At 37.0% G+C, this 23,560-nt stretch overlaps 1 protein-coding gene across 5 annotated transcripts in view; it reads right to left on the reverse strand.

Moving 5' to 3' along the window:
- TTLL7 (tubulin tyrosine ligase like 7) overlaps window positions 1-23,560 on the reverse strand; it is a 145,786-nt gene that overhangs the window by 18,632 nt on the left and 103,594 nt on the right. For 4 of the 5 annotated variants that reach the window (XM_059375247.1, XM_059375248.1, XM_059375249.1 and 1 more), the window contains one exon: window positions 10,880-11,040. In XM_059375247.1, coding sequence (XP_059231230.1) covers window positions 10,880-11,040 — 161 coding nt within the window. Of the gene's footprint in view, window positions 1-10,875; window positions 11,041-23,560 lie in introns of those variants that run through there. The other variant, XM_059375252.1, reaches the window with a different exon arrangement.

Here is a 23,560-nt window from a genome sequence, read left to right on the forward strand (position 1 = left end):
GATTAATAGAACTACTCTTGAGTCCAAACTGGGAATCAAAACATACACAATGCTCTGTGATCTAATTAAATTAAGGAAGCCTAAGAAACCCATTTGTAAGGTTACAAAATAAAATCCAGGGTTAAACTCATCTCTACAGACCACCAAGGTTTTAAAGAAATGGATGGAGAGTGGTCAAATTGGACTCAAAGCTACTCCTGCTCTTATTTGCCCAGATGCAATGGGGCTGGGGATTTGGCTAATACTTAAATCAAGCAAGCCAGGGTGCCTGGATGGCTCAGTTGGTTAAGCAACTGCCTTCAGCTCAGGTCATGATCCCAGAGTCCTAGGATTGGATCCCACATCAGGCTCCCAGCTCCATGGGGAATCTGCTTCTCCCTCTGACCTTCTCCCCTCTCATGCTCTCTCATTCTCTCTCAAATAAATAAAATCTTTCAAAAATATAATAAATCAAGTAACACTGTCAACCACTGGGAATGCTGCTTTGAGGGGAGTGAATACAACACAGTTAAGGGCTTCGGCTCTTGACTCAGAAAACCTGGGTTTAAATCCTGGCTCATCTAGGTACTATAAGAACTTGGGCAAATTTTATGTTCTCTTTATGCTTTAATTTCCTCACCTGTACAATGAGAATAATAATATACTCAAAATATTAAAGTGGTAATTGTAAGAATATGTAATACGTAGGATGAATACCCAATTTTTGCATCAACATAGATGGGACCGGAGGAGATTATGCTGAGTGAACTAAGTCAAGCAGAGAAAGACAATTATCATATGGTTTCACTTATTTGTGGAACATAAGGAATAGCATGGAGGACATTAGGAGAAGGAAGGGGGGAAATCAAAAGGGGAGACAAACCGTGAGAGATTGTGGACTCCAGGAAACAAAAGGATGGTTTTAGAAAGGAGAGGGCTGGGAAGATGAGAAGCCTGGTGATGGATATTAAGGAGGGCATGGATTACATGGAGCACTGGCTGTTATATGCAAACAACCATGGGAACACTACATCAAAAACTAATGATGTACTACTGTATGGTGACTAACATAACACAATAAAAAATTTTTAAAAATTTTTAAAAAGAACATTTGATCTACAGTAAAACAAAAGACTATATAATATGTAAAATAGTATCAGGCATTTAGTAAGTCAGATGCTATTAACTCTCATTATCAACACTCATAGTAATAGATAGCACCAGGGAAATTTAAGGGGAGTATTGGCCAAGGAAGAAAAAAATGATTCTGAATCAATTAGAATATATTACCAATACAGTTCACGGAAGAGATGTCAGAGGAAAAGAAGAACCCAACTTTATGGGCATCTTTAGGGTATGGAGTTAGAGATTATCTCATGGATTCAAAACCACCAATACCGATTTCAGTAGCAGACTATCTGACCGCTTTTCCTGCTGAAGAATAGCTAGGATTCATATACAGCATTCTAACTGATGTGGAAAACAAAAACAGATGTAAGTATAGATAAAGTTCCTTATAAAGTGCAGCCCAATGACAAATATTTGAGGAGAGCAGAGTATAACCTTCCTCCAGGAACTCCCAACTGTCTTAATGTTAATGCTCTGATAGAGGGAAAAACAACCTTAGCTTGATGGTAGCTAGGTCTCCAGATTTCTGTGTGTCTTCTTTAGCGTATGAAAATCCTTTAGCATACGAAAATCAGGAAGCTTACCTGATCTTTACCTCCCCCAACTCCACAATATTTGTTCCCAAATAGTTCCTCACAATACCAGGGCAGTCTTTCTGCCCTCAAGTATTCTTTCTAGGCTATTAACTCTGAACCCCAACATTTCCACAAGTATTCTCAAGCATTCTTTCTTGGCCATTGACTCTGAACCCCAACAATTCCACATCACAACCACAATGGATCAACAAGCAGAAACAAAATTCCAATTATAAGTCCAGATTGAGAGAACTTCTACAGAAAACCAACTAATAGGCCATGGAATATAGTTCAAATGTTCCACTTAAATCTCTATAGAAATAATTTATAGCCAAGATTATTCTCAGATTTTACCACAAGCCAGAGAAGAACAGAATTATAAATTCTTTCTGTTTTTAAGTGGCTATTAAGGAACATGATAGTGGTGAGAATAAGTCTGAAAATGGTATGAATTAATCAGTATTAGATGATTAGAATGTTTAAATGGAGGACACTGGAGATCACTTCAGACTGTGATAGTCTAAGATTTTACCAAAAAGGGGGACACATCCTGGGTGTTTATATTGGATTTAAATAATACAGAAAGGATTGGAGGTTTGGGGTTGTAGAAGGCAGACCCATCAGTTACTCAATGATATCAAAACCTCAGATCAAGAAAAGAATAAATTTTAAAATTATTTGAAAAATAATGAGTTTCTTTTTCTGGAACAAACTTCAAGTAAAAGAGTAATGAGAGGGAAAATTAGAGAAATAAGAAAGCACCAGCATGTTAGAAAGTGTTGTGTCTCTAGATAGGAAGTCTAAACTTTAATGATAAATGAGGGAAATCACTAGAGATTTTAGGAAATGACCCTGACAGTAGGATAGATACGGGAAACAAAAAGCCGGAGACAAAAATGTCTAGAAATCTATTAATTTTACCTAGCCCTTCTACCAAAAGGTTCCTCCTATCTGAAATCCTATAATACTTTATCTAGGTCTCTTTCATAAGCATTACTTTTATATATATTTTATTTTATCTACTAGAAGCAGCAGAACTTACTGGTTCAGACCATAAACTCTGGGGCCAGGCTCCCCAAGTCCAAATCCCAGTTGCACTAAGTCCTTAGTGCCTATCTATGCCTTAGTTTCCTTATCTACGAAATGGAGATAAATCATAGAACTTGCTTCAAAGTGTTGTTATAAAGATTAGATCACTCAATACACATAAAGTTTTTAGAGCAAAGCCTGGCACATAGTAAATAGAATAGCTTTAGCAATTACCATTTTTAAGAGTCTTGACAGCAGGATCTGTGTCAAAATCAACTTTGTCTCTCCAAAAGTATCTAACACAGTAGTAAGTACTGCATAATTGCTAAGAACAATGAAAAAGAATGTAAAGTAGCCACAGTGGGAATGTGACGGAAAACCAACAGGATTCAACAAACCACTGAATAAAGACTGGGAAGGAGAAGACATATGCAGATGCCCATCAGAGAGCAAACCTGAGTGACAGAGAGGATAACAACAGGATTAAGAGAAGGCCAGAAAAGAAGCTGTTTCTGAATGAAAGGGAGGTTCAGAATGTCTGGTTTTAGACATCTTAAGGCTAATATGAAAATGAGTTACAACAGCTTTGGCAGGACTGAAACTCTGGTGAGGAGCACAAGTGTGCCATATTTTGGAAGTCTGTTACATGAAGACAAGAGCAGAAGAAACTTAAAGTTACTGATTTGTAATTTAGATTTTTCACTAAGACTACCTTGGCACTGAGGTGGGGGGAGAGTTCCAAGATGGTGGAGTAGTAGGGGGACCCTGAACTTGCCTTGTCCTTTGAATACCATTAGATCAACTTTCATATTTTTAACAACTAGGAAAAGGATCGGAAGAGTATGGAAACAACCTCCAGAGCTGGAGCCAGGGAATTTGGCAGAGGCAAGTTTCAGAGCCCTGTACTGGGGGATAGGGAAGCCCCGCAGCTGGAAGAGGGGAAAGCCCAGTTGGAGGAGCAGTCAGGAAGAGGGAGATGGTTGGACAGATTGCAGCGGTTTATAACCTCACAGTAAGCCATGATGAGTAGGTCTCTGTGTTACTCAGGGAAAGAGTGCTCCCTGTCCTCGAGGGCATTTGAAGGAGCATATTTGTCCTCTCCAGAGACAAGGGGACAGCTGGGAGCCATTGAGTGGACCTTAGCAGCACCATCAGAGGAGCACACAGAGGGCAGAAAACCTCTTAACTTTTTGGTGTGAACCACAATAGTCTTAAACCTCTGTGTGCGTGCCAATCGACCCCTTTGCTGGGACTGACAGAGCAAGTACAGACTGCAACAGATTGAGGATAACCTGATCGCTGCTTTTTGCTATCTGGCACAATAGATTCAAGCCTCTGCAATGGCTTTTCTGGGACAAAGGGGTGTAGAGGACTAAGTTGAGTGCAGATGGCTGATAACCTGGCTCCAGCTTTTCGCTGAGCATTACAATAAACTCTAGCCTCTGAGTGTCCATTGTGCGACAGCTTTTAAGGAATGGGTCAGTGCTGGGTACACCCTGAGCCTCCCCACTGAAAGGGCATGCACATTACTAGGCCCTTTAAAACTTAGGGTTTTGAATCCCAACCACTGGCCAGAGTTAAAATACAGGAAATTTCTAGCTCTGGGTGTACCAACAACCTGGGCACAGACAGGTTAGGGCAGGGAACTGATGAGGGCCCAGGTCAAAGGAGATTGATCGCTTTTGTAAGACAGACAGCTGAGCAGGAGCTTCTGGGAGTCCTCCTCCCCAGAGACAAGAGTAAGGTGATGTCATATTCTACCTCTTACACCATCCATTCCTCCTCCCACCCACCAGCACAGTCAGATGCCAAAGAGAAAGACAGCACCTCTAGTGGAGGTTGGAGTCCCCTACACTAAACCCCACCCTTCTCAACTGGCAGGAACATCTTAAGGAGAGCAAGTCAGTTTGTTAATGAGAACAGAAGGCCTCTCCCTCAGAAGACCAACACAAAAGTCTACTGATTAAAGAACATCAGCTCCCAGTTTAACTTCACAAACAAGTCAAAGCATACTTACTTAAAGGAACAAACACTTCCCACCACAAGCAAGGAGGAACTATGTAGAGGAAGGACCAGGGGAAAGAGCAGTCAAAACATAAAAGCAGAGTGTACACAGCATGCAGCAGAATCACTTCCTGAAAATGTTGTTGATATTATTATTGCTGTTTTTGCTGTGGGTTTTTTTTTCCCCCTTTTTCTTTCCACCTTTCTTTTCTGGACAAAATGACTAGAAGGAGAAATCACAGTAAAAGAAAGTACCAGAGGTAGCATTCTGCCATAGATTTAATCAATATGGATATAAGTAAGATGTTGGAACTAAAATCCAGAACAACTATAAAGATACTAGCTGCCCTTGAAAAAAAAAAAAAAAAAAAAAAACATAAAAGACACTAGAGAATCCCTTACTACAGAAATAAAAGAACTAAAATCTGATTGGGCCAAAATTAAAAATGCTATTACTGAAATGCAATTTAAAAAAAAAAAAATGGAGGCTCTAACTTCTGGGTAAATGAGGCAGAAGAGAAGGCCAGTAGTTTAGAAGACAAAATGATGGGAAGTAATAAAGCTGAGAAAAAGAGAAAAAAAACCTATTGGATCATGAGGGGAGAATTTGAGAAATCAGTGATACCATAAAGCTCAATAATACTTGAATAATAGGGGTGCCAGAAGATGAGGGGGGCAGGTTTATTTGACCAAATTAAAGCTAAAAATTTCCCTAATCTGGGGAAGGAAACAGGTATTCAAATCCAGGAGGCACAGAAAACACCCATCAAAATCAATAAAAATAGGTCAACACCCCAACATATACTAGTGGGGCTTGAAAATTTCAGAGATAAAGAGAAAATCCTGAAAGCAGCTTGATATAAAGGGTCCTTAACCTGCAAATGTAGAAACATAAACCAGGCAACAGACCTATCCACAGAGACCTGGAAGGCCAGAAAGGACAAGGTGCTAAATGAGAAAATATGCAATCAAGAATACTTTATCCAGAAAGATTGTTATTCAGAATGGAATGTGTGATCACTGAACCAACCCTGCAAGAAATATTAAAGGGGATCATTTGAGTGAAGAGAGAGTATAAAAGTAACAAAGATCAGAAAGGAACAGAGACAACCTATAGAAACAGTGACTTTAAAGATAAGACAGTGGCACAAAATTTATATCTTTCAATAATCCCTCTGGAGGGAAATGGACTAAAAGCTCCAATTGTAAGACAATGGATATCAGATTGGATTTTTTTAAAAAAAGACCCATCAATAGGCTGTCTACAGGAGACTCATTTTAGACCCAAAGATTGAAAGGGGTTGGGGATAACTATTTATCATGCTAATGGACATCAAAAGAAAGCTAGGGTAGCAATCCTTATATCACACAAATAAAACCAAAGACTGTAATAAGAAATGAAGAGGGACACTATATTATAATTAAAGGGTCTATCCAACAATGAGATCTAACAGGGTCTATCCAACAATGAGATCTAACAATTGTAAATATTTATGCCCCTAACTTGGGAGCAGCCAATTAACTAATAACAAAATTAAAGATACACACTGATAGTAATACAATAGTAGTAGGGGACTTTAACACTCCACTAACAGCAATGGACAGATCATCTAAGCAGAAGATCAACAATGAAACAAGGGCTTTGAATGACACACACTGGACTTCACAGATATATTCAGAACATTGCATCCTAAAACAACAGAATATACATTCTTCTTGACTTATTCGCTAAGCATGATACGCTCTAGTTCCATCCATGTTGTCGCACATGGCAAGATTTCATTTCTTTTGATGGCTGCATAGTATTCCATTGTGTATATAAGTCAAGCAGAGAAAGACAACTATCATATGATCTCCCTGATATGAGGAAGTGGTGATGCAACATGGGGGCTTAAGTGGGTAGGAGAAGAATCAATGAAACAAGATGGGATTGGGAGGGAGACAAACCATAAGTGACTCTTAATCTTACAAAACAAACTGAGGGTTGCTGGGGGGAGGGAGGTTGGGAGAAGGGGGGGTGGGGTTATGGACATTGGGGAGGGTATGTGCTTTGGTGAGTGCTGATTCACAGACCTGTACCCCTGGGGATAAAAATACATGTTTATAAAAAATAGAAAATTTAAAAAAAAAAAAAAGAATATGCATTCTTCTTGAGTGCACATGGAACATTCTCCAGAATAGATCACATACTGGCTCACAAATCAGGTATCAACTGGTACTAAAAGATGAGGATATTCCCTGCATATTCTCAGACCATGATGCTTTAAAATTTGGAACTCATTCACAAGAGAAAATTCGGAAGGAACACAAATACATGGAGGTTAAAGAGCATCCTACTAAAGAATAAATGAATCAACCAGAAAATTAAAGAAAATTTTTAAAAATTCATGGAAGCAAATGAAAATTAAAACACAAAATTTCAGAACCTTTGGGATGCAGCAAAGGTGGTCCTAGAAAGGCAGTATATAGCAATACAGGCTTTTCTCAAGAACAAGAAAAGGCTCAAATATACAAGTTAATCTTATAACTAAAGGAGCCATAAAAAAGCACAGCAAATAAAGGCTAAACCCAGCAACAGAAGAGAAATAATAAAGATTAGAGCAGAAACCAATTAAATAGCAGAAACCAATTAAAATAAAAAAAAATAATAAAAGAACAGTAGAACAAATCAATGAAACTAGGAGCAAGTTCTTTGAAAGAATTAATAAAAACAATAAACCCCTAGCCAGACTTAACAAAGAGAAAAGAGAAAGGATCTAAATTAGTAAAATTACAAATGAAAGAGGAGAGATCACAACACTGAAGAATTACAATTATACAAATATATTACATCAACTATATGTGAACAAATGGGCAATGTTGAAGAAATAGATACATTCATAGAACATATGAAGTACCAAAATTGAACCAGGAAGAAATAGAAAAACTGAAAAGACCCATAACCACTAAGGAAACTGAAGCAGTAATCAAAAATCTCCCAAAAAACAAGAGTCCAGAGCTGGATGGCTTCCCAAGGAAATTCTACCAAACATTTAAAGAATTAATATGTATTTTTCTGAAGCTGTTGCAAAAAACAGAAACAGAAGGAAAACTTCCAAACTCCTTCTATGTGGCCAGAATTACTTTGATCCCCAAACCAGACCAAACCTACCAAAAAGGAGAATTACAGATCAATGTCCCTGACGAACATGGATGCCAAAATTCTCACCAAGATACTAGTCAATAGGATGCAACAGTGCCTTAAAAGGTTTTTCACCACAACCAAATGAGATTTACTCCTGGGCTGCAAGGATGGTTCAATATTCACAAATCAATCAATTTGATATCCTACATTAATAAAAGAAAGGACAAGAACCATATCATCCTCTCAATAGAGACAGAAAAACTATTTGACAAAACACAGCATCCTTTCTTGACTTAAAACTCTTCACAGTATAGGGATAGAGGGAACATACCTCAATATCATAGAAGCCATATATGAAAAGCCCACAGCGAATATCATTCTCAATAGGAAACAGAACTATTCCCCTAAGGTCAGGAACCCAAGAGGGATGTCCACTTTCACCAATGTTGTTCAACATAGTACTAGAAGTCCTAGCCTAAGCAATCAAAGAAAAAGAAATAAATCATCATCCAAATTGGCAAAGAACTCAAACTTTCACTCTTCACAGATGACATGATAATCTTCGTAGGAAACACAAAAGACTTCAACCCCAAAATTGCTAGAACTCATCAGGAATTTATCAAAGTTATAAGACATAAAATCAATGCACAGAAATCAGTTGCATTCCTATACACTAACAAGGGAACAGAAGAAAAAGAAATTAAGGAAATAATCCCATTTACAATGGCATCAAATACCATAAGATACCTAGAAATAAACCTAACCAAAGAGGTAAATGATCTGTTACCCAAAAGCTAGAGAACACTTATGAAAGAATTGAGGAAGACATAAAGAAATGGAAAAACTGTCCATGCTCACGGATGGGAAGAACAAATATTGTGAAAATGTCTATAAAGTAATCTATACATTCAATGCAATCCATATCAAAATACCATCAACATTTTTCACAGAGCTGAAACAAATAATCCTAAAATTTGTACAGAACCAGAAAAGACCCTGAATAGCCAAAGGAATGTTGAAAGAGAAAATCAAAGCTATGGCATCACAATTCTGGACTTTAAGCTCTATCACAAAATTGGAATCATCAAGATAGCATGGTACTGGCATAAAAACAGACAAATAAATTAAAGTAACAGAATAGAGAACCCAGAAATGAACCCTCAACTCTATGTTTAGATAATCTTTGACAAAGCAGGAAAGAATGTCCACTGGAAAAAAGACAGTCTTTTCAACAAACAGTGTTGGGAAAATTGGACATCCACTTGTAGGAAAATGAAACTGGACCACTTTCTTACACCAAACATAAAAATAAACTCAAAATGGATGAAAGACCTAAATGTGAGACAGGAATCCATCAAAATCCTTGAGGAGAATATGGCCAGCAACATCTCTGACCTTGGCCACAGCAACTTCTTGCTAGACAGGTTTCCAAAAGCAAGGGAAACAAAAGCAAAAATGAAATATTGGGACTTCATCAAGATAAAAATCTTTTGCATAGCAAAGGAAACAACCAATAAAACTAAAAGCCAACCAAGAGAATGGGAGAAGATATTTTCAAATGACATATCAGATAAAGGGCTGGTATCCAAAGTCTAGAAAGAACTTATCAAACTCAACACCCAATGAACAAAGAATCTAGTCAAGAAATGGGCAGAGGGGCCGCCTGGGTGGCTCAGTGGGTTAAAGCCTCTGCCTTCGGCTCAGGTCATGATCCCAGAGTCCTGGGATCGAGCCCCGCGTCGGGCTCTCTGCTCGGCAGGGAGCCTGCTTCCTCCTCTCTCTCTCTGCCTGCCTCTCTGCCTACTTGTGATCTCTGTCTGTCAAATAAATAAATAAAATCTTTAAAAAAAAAAAAAAAGAAATGGGCAGAGGACACAAATAGACATTTCTCCAAACATGTCAGACAGACAGATGGTCAACAGACACATGAATAAATGCTCAATATCACTCAGCATCAGGAAAATACAAACCAAAACCATAATGAGATACCACCTCACAATGGTCGGAATGGCTAAAATGAACAAGTCAGGAAACAAGAAATGGTGAGATGTGGAGAAAGGGGACCCCTTTTACACTGCTGGTGGGCATGCAAGCAGGTACAGAGACTCTGAAAAACAGCATCGAGATTTCTCAAAAAGTTAAAAATAGAGTTACCCAACAACCCAGAAATTGCACTATTAGGGATTTATCCTAAAGATACAAATGTAGTGACCTGAAGGGGCACCTACACCCTTAATGTTTATAGCAGCAATGTCCACAATAGCCAAACTATAGAAAGAGCACAGATACCAATCAACAGGTGAATGACTAAAGAAATGTGGTGTATATATATATACATACATATGTGTATACACACACACATATTCTTTTTTCTTTATTCATATATATATATATATGGAATATTATGCAGCCATTAAAAATTAAAATCTTGCCATTTGCAATGATGAGGATGAAACTAGAGAGTATTATGCTAAGTGAAATAAGTCAATCAGAGAAAGAAAATTATCATATGATTTCACTCATATGTAGAATTTAAGAAACAAAACAGAGGATTATAGGGGAAGGGAGGGAAAAATAAAAGAAGATGAAATCAGAGAGGGAGAAAAAATAATGATGGGAAATTAAACTGAAGTTTGCTGGAGGGGATGGGGTGGTGAGATGGGGTAACTGGGTGATGGCCATTAAGGAGGGTACTTGATGTAATGAGTACTGTGTGTTAACATGCACCTAATGTATCACTAACCTCTACCTCTGAAACTAATAACATACTATATATAAATTAATTGAATTTAAATAAAACAAAATTAAAGACTACCTTCTTTCCATTGAATTCAAATTAGTTAGGTATTGTGTTCATATTCATGATCTCATCTAAATCAGTCTGCTATAAATTATAGCCAAATACAAAACTAAATGCAGTAAAAAAAAAATTCATATTTTAACATCATTATAGAAATTCAACCATTTTATTGGGCTTCCTATATAACTAAATAGTAAAATGTTAAAAGTTAACAATAATAAAAGGTAACTTAGAACTTACCCTGAATCACAGAAACAGTTCCACAGTCCTTGGCCATGACTCCAGAGTAGGCGATTAAAAACCCGGTTGAAAATCCTATATAAACTTACTTCCTCAACATCAGGTACCTTCCAGATACGTGGAAGAATTGTACGAATACTTGTTTTTACTATGTCCAAAACCTAGTGGAAAAAACAAAGTTATTTCAAAATCTAAGCATGTAAGTGTGTGTCTAAAATTCGAAGATGAATATATATAATTCAAAGACAAATTCATACACACACTTATACACACTCATTCACTGAACAACAGCATAGAGTAAAAATCCCAGAAATGGGTCCATGAATTTGTGAAACTCTAGTGTATGATGTAGGTGGCAAGTCAGACCATTGGTATAAGAAGAGATTAAGTTTAAAATTTAAACCTCAGTTAAATCTAAATTAAATCAATAAATGGAGACTGAAAAATAGCAAGTTTTACTAAGAAAGTAAAGTTGAATCCTCACTCAACTAACAAAAATCAACTCTAGAGGGATTAGGACCTTAGGCTTAAAAAATAAATCATTTAATATATTACTGAAAACTCACTATTGGTGAATATCTTTTCATTTTTAGGTTAGAAAAAGATTACTTTAAGTCATAAAAAAATTTACAGACCATAAAATATTAATAAATTGATTATACTAAAGTTAAGAACTTCTGGACACCAAAAGATACCTTAAGGAAAATAAAAGATCAAGTTACAAACTTGGAAAATATATTTAAAACATACCTCTAACAAAAGATTAATATCAGAAATACATAATGAATGCCTACAAATTGCTAACACAAGCACTCACAACGTAGGGGGAAGAAAACGGACAAAAAACATGAACTGGAGTTTTACAGAAGAGGAAATAAATTTGCCCAATATATATAATAAATATTAAAACTATAATAAGATATCACTTCATGTCCATTTAACAGACAAAAATTAAAAGTCTGACAATACCAAGTGTTGGAGAGCTAGGGTTATTCAGGGTTTCTTAGACATTATTGGTGGGAGTACCAATTGGTACAGTTGCTCAAAAATAGCTTGGGATTATCTCCCAAAGTTAATAATTCATATACCCTATAACCCAGCAATTTTATTCCTAAGAGAAACTCTCTCAGGGGTTAAAAACAAGACTCATGTACAAGAATGTTCTAACAGCTGTTCATAATTGCAAACACCTGGGAAGAACCCAATTGTCCTTCAGTGGGAGAGTGAACAAATACACTGGTACACTCATTACCTTAAACTATTATATAGAAATCAAGATGAATGAAATACAATGCACAAAACACAGAGTATCCTAGTAACATAATATTAAACTTTTAAAAATGTAAACCCAAGATTATAGTATATATAGTATTTTAATAGAAGTAAAAACAACTAAATTTAAATTCCATATGGAGAATAAACATAGACATAATAAGAATTTATAAAAATAGAAAGGACTAGTGAATCCTGAATTTAAGAAAATGGCCACCTGAGACACAGGGAGGATCCAGGGAGATGGAGGAGACCCATTTGGTTAGATGAATAAAGATAATAATAATAATATTAAGATAATAATAGGATAAGAAGATAATAATATGTCATTGCCAGAAGATAGCTTTTGTTTTGGATGTTGGGGTCACCAATGATAAAACTAACCTCAAAAACACTAAATGAAAGCAGGCCAAAGACTTACCAATGATGAGAGAGTATCATGAAATAAGGACTATGACTAATCTAATTCTGAACAACTGAAATCCTAGAGGTTCTAAAAAAGAATCATAAACCCAAAAAGTGACTTTGTCTAATTTATGTGTATTTAATATTTATACAATGCAAGTATTTCCAATGAAAACTCTTTTTTTAAAAAAGCACCAACAAATATAGTTGTTCAAATTTCAGTTCACCAAAGTAGATTTTCACTTTTTTTTTTTTTTTTAAGTAATCTCTACATCCAACATGGGGCTTGAACTCACAGCCCTGAAAGTTGCACACTCTACTGACTGAGCCAGGCACCCCAGGTGTTTGCTTCTTGTTTTAAGTATCTGATTGAAGGAACTGCCTATAAATATGTGAGTGAGTCGTGAGGAGAGTAAGAAGCTTGCAAATGTAAGGGCTGAAGGAGGATGCATTTCTCTTCTCTTAATTGGCACAAATGTCTAAAGAATTGGAAGCAGATAAAAGAATTATTTAATTTGTCTCTCTTTAAAACAGCCACAGTTTAAAAAGTGATACTCCTTATTTCTGATAAGGCACACGTAGAATAAATATCTGTCAAGTCAATTCAGTAAAAAGTTTTCAAAATATTTTATTTTGAGAAGAATGTCAACTTCAGCTTTTCATGAGGAATGGCGTGAGCAGCCTCAGGCTTTCCCTTCCCGTTTCCGCTTCCTTCCCCATGAAGTGGGAACAGTGCTACAACCCCCACAGCAGGTCAGGGGCATGTCAGATGAGGGGGCAGAGAATAAGGAGAGAGAATGCAATCTACAATAAAGTCGCTTGGGAAAAACTTGTTACTACAAATAACAAATGTTTAAGAAGGATTTATTTTTTAAACTTTACTATGAATTACTCACAAGAATACTGCTATGTCCATTGGGCATGAATGCATACCTTTATATTTTTTACAATTTTCATTTAATCTATTAGTTTACCTCTATATTTTCTTAAGGTGGAAAGCAGTACCCATGACTGATGTGGTGGAAGTGTCCACACTAGCAGTAAATGATACATTTAAGTCATTTCTCTATTTTCCTTCCTACTTTCTTTAAAGATTTTGTTTTTGGGTTTTTTTTTTTTTTTTTTTTTTTTTTTTTACATACAGAGATCACAAGTAGGCAGAGAGAGGCAGGCAGAGAGAGAGAGGAAGAAGTAGGCTTCCCCGCTGAGCAGAGAGCCTGATGCAGGGCTTGATCCCGGGACCCTGAGATCATGACCTGAGCCGAAGGCAGAGGCTTAACCCACCTAGCCACCCAGGCGCCTCCTTCCTACTTTCTATGTGAGTAATAACAGGCCAAAAGTTGTAATGCAGGAAAAAAATTTTAAAAGTAGCCATATTTACATTAATTTCATATTCTACTATTTTTTTTAAGATTTGTTAATTTATTTTACAGAGGGGAAAAGGACAGAGGGAGAAGGAGAAGAGCAGACTCCCCCCTGACGGCAGAGCCCCAGGGCTCCATTTCATGACCTGAGCCAAAATCAAGAGTCTGTCACTCAAAGGACTGAGCCACCCAGGTGCCCCTTTCATACTCTATTATTAAATAATTATTCAGCTTTATAGCTTTGAGGTTATAGATTACTTATTTCTTTTTGAATACATTTTATGGTAAAATACATGTGATATATAAGAACCAAAAAGAAGGGCGGCTAACATGTATGGTCTGCCTGCTCTATACGAAGCACCGAACTAGTACATTGCTTCGTGGACACCTCTTGGCCACTACTCTGTATGTGCTTTATTCTCACTTTAGAGGATATTTTAAAACCATGATGGTCTAATGTTCTCACACACACATGACAAAAAGCAACTTCTGAAATGGCCAGGGAGTTAGGGGTGAAGAATGTTTCTGCTCTACTCCTGATATTTCTCCAACATGGAGATATGAATAAAATATTCTTGGCCTCTGGCAACACGAGCATCTCTGCTGAGTGGTTTCTCAGAACCATGAGACTAGTATGATCTAGGCAACCCAGGAACTTGCCCCTGTTTCTCCTGAGCCGCTTATGGGGAACATATATTCTCCTTTGCTTCTCTTTGCCTTCAGTTTTAAAGGAGGCACCTGGTTCTGGAGAAAGGAATGGGTTAGAGAGACCTATAATTTGGAGGGCACGTGGGCATGCAAACCAAGAGTACAAGAACCTGAGTCCCTCATCTCCACTCTGAGCATTCACATACACTCCTGCCTCTGCTTGGGACAGTCTCCCCTTACCTATTCACCTGGTGAATGTATACAGGGAGACCTTTACCTGCCACTGACCTATGATCCCTTCATCCCCCATTCTTCCCCTATTAATAATTAGCTTGCTTTATTTTAATTTCCTGTTTAATTAATATAAACCATTATCCACATAAAGAGAAGCATTATGCTCATCTTGGGGTAAAAAAAAAAAAAAAAAAAAAAAGGCAACCTTACCACATCCCCGAGGCTCAGCAGGTGTTTATCTTAGTGAAACTATTCTTTGAAGCAAAGTGAAATCTATGCAGACAAGGTAAAAATCAAAGCTAACACTTATTGAGGGCTTACTATGGACCTTGCTGTGGACCAGGGATTGTTCTAAACACTTTTACGTATAGCAATTCATTTAGTCCTCAAAACAAAAATATAAGGTAGACACAAATTGGCCCACGGTCCCTTTTCAAAACATCTTGAGGCTAGATTCCATAATCATACACATTACTATTGCTGCAGGAAAATATGTTAACATGCAAACCAGGAGACAAGACAAAAATAATACATAACTTCCTGTCAGGTCATTGTCATCAATGGAATTCAGGTAAGTTAGGTTGTATTGCCTAATGGTTATGAAAATTTTTTTGTTTGTTTTGAGGACATTTTGGGGTCTCATTTTATGGATGAGAACGCTCAGGAATGGAGCAGATAAGTAATTTTGCCAAGATTGCACAGCTGGTAAGTGGACAGCAGTTTAGAGAGATCTTTCCTCCTAAGCACTACCCAGCAACTCAAAATTACTTCACAATTACTTCGATCTAACCAGGTGTCAACAACAAATCCTAGAAAAGAATCAAATTGTCACTTCTGGGATTCAGATTTGCCTCTAGTCAAGTAACACTTGGGAAAATGGGTGGTGTCGTAGTGTACAGAGAAGACTGCCCAGGCACCCCCTCCATCAGGGCCAGGGCAAAGGGTCTAATCTGCTTAAAAGGCTATACAGATGGGGAGACACTAACTGCACCTTTAACAAAACATCCACTGAATAATTTAAGCAATACAGAGAGCAGACAGGCAAGAAATCAGACTGGAAAGAGGTAAACTAACGCTAGCTCATGTGTAATGCTATTTTGGATAACTGGGTGCTTTGGGGTTAGAACAAAAAGGATAGAAGATGACTAACTTGCAAAACATGAAAACAAATGGCCAGCAAGGTGCCCTTTGTGTTTATCTGTGGACTCAAGTGAGGCTAAGTTATAGAATACAGGTATCCTTTCCTGACATTGTGACTTTTAAAAGCATCCTGATCCAACATTAAGCTCTCCGAGGGAAAAAAATAAATGGGAGATTCATTCAATGAAAACATTAATAAAATGGAAAGATTTGTCTTTTCCATATGAAATATAGCACATTTGAAGGCATGAAGTACACAGATTCATATTTTACAAGAACATACAGATGTTGAGTGACAAACTGCCCCATATGGCTGAACAGTTGGTTCTAAATTAAAATAATGGCATGAGGTGAGGGAGGTTTAGAAATAACATTAAAATCACTACATGCTGTACTAAAGGTGCATGCAGTAGCCATGGCTATAGGGTAAAGGCATTTCTGCTGATGCAAAATGAACCACTCTGTACAGCATCGATTTCAGCCCAAATGAAAAAGAGATGGAAAATAATAACATCAAAATGCATGCAGAAGCAACTACACTGGGTATTAAAAAGAAATTGCTATTTAGAGAACAAACACTTGATCAACAAAGATCTTATAGAACCCCCACATAAATGCAAATATAGTATAAGCTTACTATCACTATATATTTCTCTTCATCCTCCAATCTTAGTTTATGCCTAGATATCACATTAGAGAATAAGCTTTTCAGCAAATCTGGCATTCTTCACAGTGCACCAACACTGCAATATTTTCATACTTAACATATATTCCTTATAAATTATATAAACCAGCTGCATTCTTCGCAGAAAGCTAAATTATGCAACTGTGTGGAGTTACCGCAACATGATGTTAAATAAGATTAGCTGTTTCCATTTTCACCTGGTGAGGATTCCTTTCAGTATTTAATTCCCTCATCCTTGACCTTTAAAGTTTACATCCATTAAGGAAAATCTGAAATAAGGCAGGTGAAAGAGTTTGTGTTTGTGGGTTCTAATCTTAGAGTTTTATAACATTTTAATGAGCAACCAGCAAATGCTTTGATTCTGGAACAGGAAAAGGGAGATACTTATTTCAACAATGGCCCATAAATGGAAAAAAGATTTCAATGAGAGTTTTAGGCATTCTGCACCTAGGATAGTGCTTGGGACATGGTGGTCCCCCAATCAATATTGTTGAATGCATGTTAGAATGAGCAAGTAACTAAATGAATGAGTGAACAACTCCCCAAATCTCCAATGTGCTTAGCATAGTTCTTATACAAAATGGCAACCAATAAGTGTTTGTCAACTTAAATCATATTACATACAGCCTTTGAGGGATGCCATTGGACTCACCCTGCTTTCAAGAGTGCAGTTAACTGACAGCTTCCCCGTTCAGGAGCCACTGCTACATTCAAGCTTATGCTCTCCTCTGCTCCCAACCAAAGGATTGAGTATGGATGGGAGAACCATAGAGGGGTCATTTTCATCTAGCAAGGTTCCTCTACAGGCAACCTTTATTCTGGCTCCCCATCAGAGAACTTCACTAGTTTAGGTTTTTCTTCCCCAACCCTCCTGAGCTCCCTTCACCACTGTCAGGTGCAAATAGCAATCTGAAGGTTCTTCCTACCTACTTGAACTCTCTCTTTTATTTTTTGGAGGTGTTTTCTCTTATAAATCTCTTTCACTTCCAATTCTATCTTATCTCTGCTCCCCAGGAGACCAAGCTGACACAGCTTCCAATGATTACTATCATCCCGGCCCTAAGAAGGATAGATCTGATTAACCCACATCTAAATGTAAAGTAGTTAAATCTCTGGTCTTCTAAACAGGTAATTTTTTTATAATATCTAATTCTACATACTACGGTGACCCACATTCTAGGTTTCTTTTTGTTCTCTTGGATGCAGTGTTTTGGCTTTATAGTAAGTAATAGCACAGGTTTCAAACAGATAGGCAAATAAATGGCTAATATATTACAACCCAGCAGACAATTTTTTACACCTCATTTCTACATACTCTACATCAGCCTGCATTTCATACCCTCCAAGGCCAGAGCACCCTCCCTATGAAGTGTCACATCACAAGAACCCTCCAATACTTTATGTTACAAATCTCAGAGAAGTTCTGAGAAGTCACCTGCCCCGAGTAAAGGGCAGAGGCAGTAGTGAACCCAAATCGATGTGACATCAAGTCTAGTACCTCTTTCCACTATGTAATATTAACATATAACATTTTTAGCTTTTAAAATCTTTTTTCAATGCACTTTTCAACTCATTATTATACTGGCTCTCATGTCACAAGAAAAAAATATTTCAGTCACTCATTCTCATATGTCACTTTACCTCTCATTTCATTGGAAATAAACAAGATTGGGAAGAGGTAGAGGGAAAAAATTTTGATAAATAACATTTTAGATATACATATATATATAAAGATATCAGACAAACATATTTAACTTTGTCTCAATGATCATTTTCACCATATATCTCTATATTTATCTAAGCTAAATTTTAAGTATTTCACTTAATTCATTCTAATGCTACTGATTAAGTGAACAAAATGTTTAAAAAAAATCCCAATTAAAAACTCTCTTTTTATGTCAGAGCTCAAGACCTCTATACTACTGGCTGGCCTAATGATTTGCATTCATGATGAGTGTATTTGTTATGCTTCCTTTTGTGAGCATGAGTGAAAGAACCTATAAACTTGGCAGGGTTAATTTTACAGAAAGGAAAAGTTTTCCAGAAATTCATTTCCTTATTATTCAAGTAATTACTCATGGGTGAGAGCTCTTCAATGACCCTTGCTTAAGTAGGGGGAGAAATGCCATCACAGTATGATTGCTGCTGAAAGCTGCCTTCTGTTTCTTTTCCTAGGAGTGTCTCACCTTCTACCCCGTATCTGAGCACTTACAGTCCATTTTAGAAAAGGGTCTTAAAGAATAAAATGTTTGAGGGAAGAAAGGGAAACATAGCGATCATGACCACAGTAAGAGAATTGCCACAAATGGGTTGCAAGTGTGTAAATTCTGGGCTTTCCCTTTCTCATCACAGCCTAGCCTACCATTCCTGAACCATCTTTCAGGGCATCCATGAAAGTGGTCAACCTGACAGGATGAATTTGCTCTATTAAAATCAGCCCTTACTGCTTAGAGTCAAAATTCAAGCTACAAATTCTTCTGCCAAAAATAGAACCGTCTATTAAATTACCTATGTAGAAGTTTTACTATAATTGCTTAGATAGTCTAAACTATGGGACTTTAACAAGATTTGTTTTGAAGATGGGATGTCTTACTACTTTTTACGGGGATGGAAGATAAATAGTACTTTTGGTTTATGCTGAAAGTACCAACAAAAGGGCTCAAAGAAAAGTAAACTAGGTATATAAGTTGTACTAAGCACCATGCCCCCCACACTGATGCTTTCTCCACTTCTGTAACAAAACAGTTTGGATAAACACAGAGATGGAGATGCCGAGGAAAGGATTACACAAACATAACTCCTTCCAAATTCCCATAGAGTACATCAGTAAGGGAGAAGCAGATACTGGCAAAAAGTACTTGCAAGTAAATTTATAAGCAACTGTTTAATTTCACTCAAAATTTATAAACCAAATTGAGCATAACAATCCTAAAACATGAAACAGTTTCTTCCAATTCACAAATATTACTATGCACACACATCATCTGATCATCCCATGCCATGTTTATCAGACCTCCTCAAACCACATTTAAAAAGCAGAATAACAGTGTCTTAATTTGCTGATGCTGTTCAAATAAACACACATCACTAGTGAAGAAAAACGGAAGCAGAAAGAAGCTAGCCTGCCATCAACAGAGTTCCTAAGAGTCTAGAACTGAATCATCCTAATAAGTGTTTACAGAAATCCTCCTGCAGGTGACTACAAAGTAAGACAAGCCCCTGGCTTTTAGAGAAGTGGAAAAAAATCAGTATAAAAACCTCTCAAGGCAGATCGTGTAAGTACAAATGAGTAAAAGTGCCATAAGGACTTAGAATAAAGAAAACTAATATCTGATTGTGGGGGACAGGGTAGTCCAGACAGCCCTAAGAGGAATGCCTGTGTCTCCCTGTCATTCTGTCATTTTTAAAAAGATTATTTTAGCTTGAAAAAAATACGGAGAAATACACAAAAACAATAATGACACCAAATGTCACCGCTTTTGTTCCCCTGGCTCAGTACCTCTACCTACCCTTGAGAAAAACATCATCTTAACAACTTGGTACCTGGTTTGTAAAAATGTTTTAAAGAAAAAAACTTTGAAGTACATACACATAAGTCATTTTTAATTTTTTAATAAAATAGTTTATTTTATATATAAAATAATCTTTTATCTGTAAATATGTATAAATTATATTTGTAAAATATAAATATATATAAAATAAAATACTTATTTTAATAAGTAGTATTTAATAAAATAGTATTTTAATAAAATAGTTTAAAATAGTACATGCACATAAGTCATTTAAAATGGGACAATATATATTATTGTACAACATGATGTGTTCATTTAATTTGCTATCTCGATATCCTTTTTGGCAGGTATACAAAAGGGAACAAGTTGACAGAGGCATCGCTTCTTTGAGATGCCCAGGACAATGATGACCTTACTGGACATTCTTGCAAACCCTCTAATAAAATTTTCTAGCAAAAAGATAAATGAGAAAGTTCTATCAACTACAGTAGCCTCTAGACACATTTGGCTCTTTAAATTTAAATTAATTAAAATTAAAAGTTTAATTCCTCAATCACAATAGCCACATTTCAAATGCTCAATCAATGGCTACATGTATCTAGTGACCACTGTACTGGACATCACGAATAAAGAATATCACCATCTTTGCAGAGAGTTCTATCAGACAACATAGTCAATCCACCTTTTCATCTCAGCTGGCTAGAGAATGGAAATTAGTCACAAAGACTACATGGGTGACTCATGGAGAAGGAAAGTGAAGGCCACGCAAATCTGGAAGTCTCCCTCTGTACTAAGGTGATCCATACACAGTTGGCACTTACCACCCTGAACCCAGAATGCCTCTGGGCATTTGAAAAGGGACACCTGACAGCTGATGGGCTCATGGCCTCCTGGGCTTACGGACTATATCCTTCAGTCATAATTAGTAAAGTTTGGCTAATTTTACTAATGTATGTATGTTTCCTATGTTGTAAGTCATGGTCCTGTTCTACCTCTTAGGTTAAGATCTATGATTTCAGCAGCATATTCAATGTGTTGCAATTAAGTAGTGTGAATGCACTAATATTTATTTAAACATAAATCTACTGATAAGACATTTAGGCTGCTTCAAATGTTTTACTTTCACAAAGACCATGGCAACGAATGCTCATGGATGTCAATCTTTGCTATACTCACACAATTATTCTGTAGGATAGAACGCTGAAAGTAGTTTTGCTGAGTCATAAGGTTATGAACATTTGTCATTTTAATAGATACTGCATATCACTGTTCCTGTTGTACTAGTGTAGTATTCTCCCTCTAATAGTATAGCAAGGGCTCTTCTATGCATACTATTTCCATCACTGATATTATCTGTCTTATTAATTTTTGCCAATATGATGGTTTTTACTTGATTTTCCTTCATCATTAGTGAGGCCAAGTATCTATTTATATGTTAATTGGCTATTTGAAGATCCATAAATTGTCTTTTCATGGCCTTTTTATGTACTTTGCCATTTTATTTATTAATATTTATAGGGTAGTTTGTCTTTTGCTGGTTGATTTGTAGGAGGTTTTGTTTTATTGGTGTTACTTTGGGTTTTATGTGCTGCAAATATCTATCTTCCTCAATACCCCTCACCCCATTCTCCTCACAGCTTCTGCTTTTTTGTTTCAAAGTTTTCACGTAATCAAAGCTATCAATATTTTCTTTAAGTTTTCTGTGTTTGAGGTCTTTCTTAAGAAGTGGTTCCCCCATTGTAAGGTTACAAACATACCCTTTTCTTTTAAGCTTTTGATAGTTTCTCTTTTTTACAAATAAAGCTATAATCTATCTAGAATGTATTTTTGTATATGGTGAGAGATAAGACTCCAAACTCATTTTCTTACAAATAGGTAGTCAATTGCTTTAGTATCATGGCGGGGGGGGGGGGGGTAATTATCTTTTCTCTACTGCTTTTAAATAATAAATTCTTTCATCTGCTTCTGGACTTTTTCATTTTAATTAGCAACTTAACCTACAGTTTTCCATCTTATAGATTACAAAAGGTATATGGACTTGAGGAAATTTAGGGTTCCAATTCTAGTAAGAAGTCCTTATTTTAATCAATCAAGGCCACAGTCAGTGACTTGGCAAACATGTATTCAGGGCTTATAACATGTTTTCAGTCTACCTCTGTACCAGCTTTGCTATAGCTTCCTTAACAGCAGCCCAGTATTTGGCACGTGTCAGAACACCAAGTAATTATTTGTTCAATGTGTTAATGCTAAATTGTGAATTCAGTTCACTCAAATGAAAGTATATAATTTAAAAGTCATCACTGGATCAGTGTCAACTTTCAGCTTATTAGCAATAAATCTTGGAAGAGGAAATGATAGCTTGCATTCCTGAAGGAATACAACTTAATTAAAGCTACTAATATAATATACCTCCCCACAAATAATATTGCAGTGCATTTGACGGGCTAGGCAGGCTTGCTGGCCACTCCCCTCTCCTACTGTCCAAGATAACCATCACATACATTTTACTATCTCCTTCAATCTCTAAAACCCCTCCCCAGCAGAAGAAAACCTTTACATCTTCCCTCCATGATACCAGACTCTGCCTTCTCCTACTAGAACAAATGCTCCTGGTTAGGACAAACCATCCCAGCTTACTTACACAAGGATTTTCTATCACCTCTATTTTCTGTGCCATTCCTGTCTTCTACATCATTTTCATCAGCACACAAACAACTGCAAATATCTTCATCTTTAAAAACAAAACAAAACAAAACCTTGTCATTAACCCACATCGCTCTCCAGCTACCATATTTTCCCTATCCTCTCTACAGCAAAACTCCTCGAAAAAGAGCCTGTGCTGTGTTTTTTTCCTCTGTGCCTTTCATCCCTTGAAACTAACTCAAGTGTACTCCCTACCATTCCCCTAATTGTTATGATGAGGTAACTGCTAACTTCTTATTACCAAAAACAGCAGTCAGGTCTTCCTGCTCACCATACAGCCCCGATCAGCCACATCCGACTCAGCTGATCACTCTGTCCTTAAAATAATTTCCTAGCTTGGCTTCAGGGACACCCAGTTCTCATGGTTTTTCATGCCACACAGGCTGTTCCTTCTTGGTCCCCTTAGGTTAACTCCATTCCCCCAACACACACACACACACCCACACACACACACACACACACACACACACACACACACACCTGTCTCTGGTTTCTACAGGTAGATGTGGCGAAGGGCTCAGCTCCTAAAACTCTTCTCTTTCCTGACCACACTCACTCTGGAGGTAATCTCATCTAGTCCTACCAGTTTAACTATCCTGGTTGACCCCTAAATTTTGTATCTCCATACACAGCCTTAGCTCTGAACTCGAAAACTCATATATACAACTACACAGTCAATACCTTCAACTGGATGCCTAATCAATATGTCAGCCTTAGT

This window comes from Mustela nigripes, chromosome 14, assembly GCF_022355385.1.
Source record: "Mustela nigripes isolate SB6536 chromosome 14, MUSNIG.SB6536, whole genome shotgun sequence".
NCBI lineage: Eukaryota > Metazoa > Chordata > Mammalia > Carnivora > Mustelidae > Mustela > Mustela nigripes.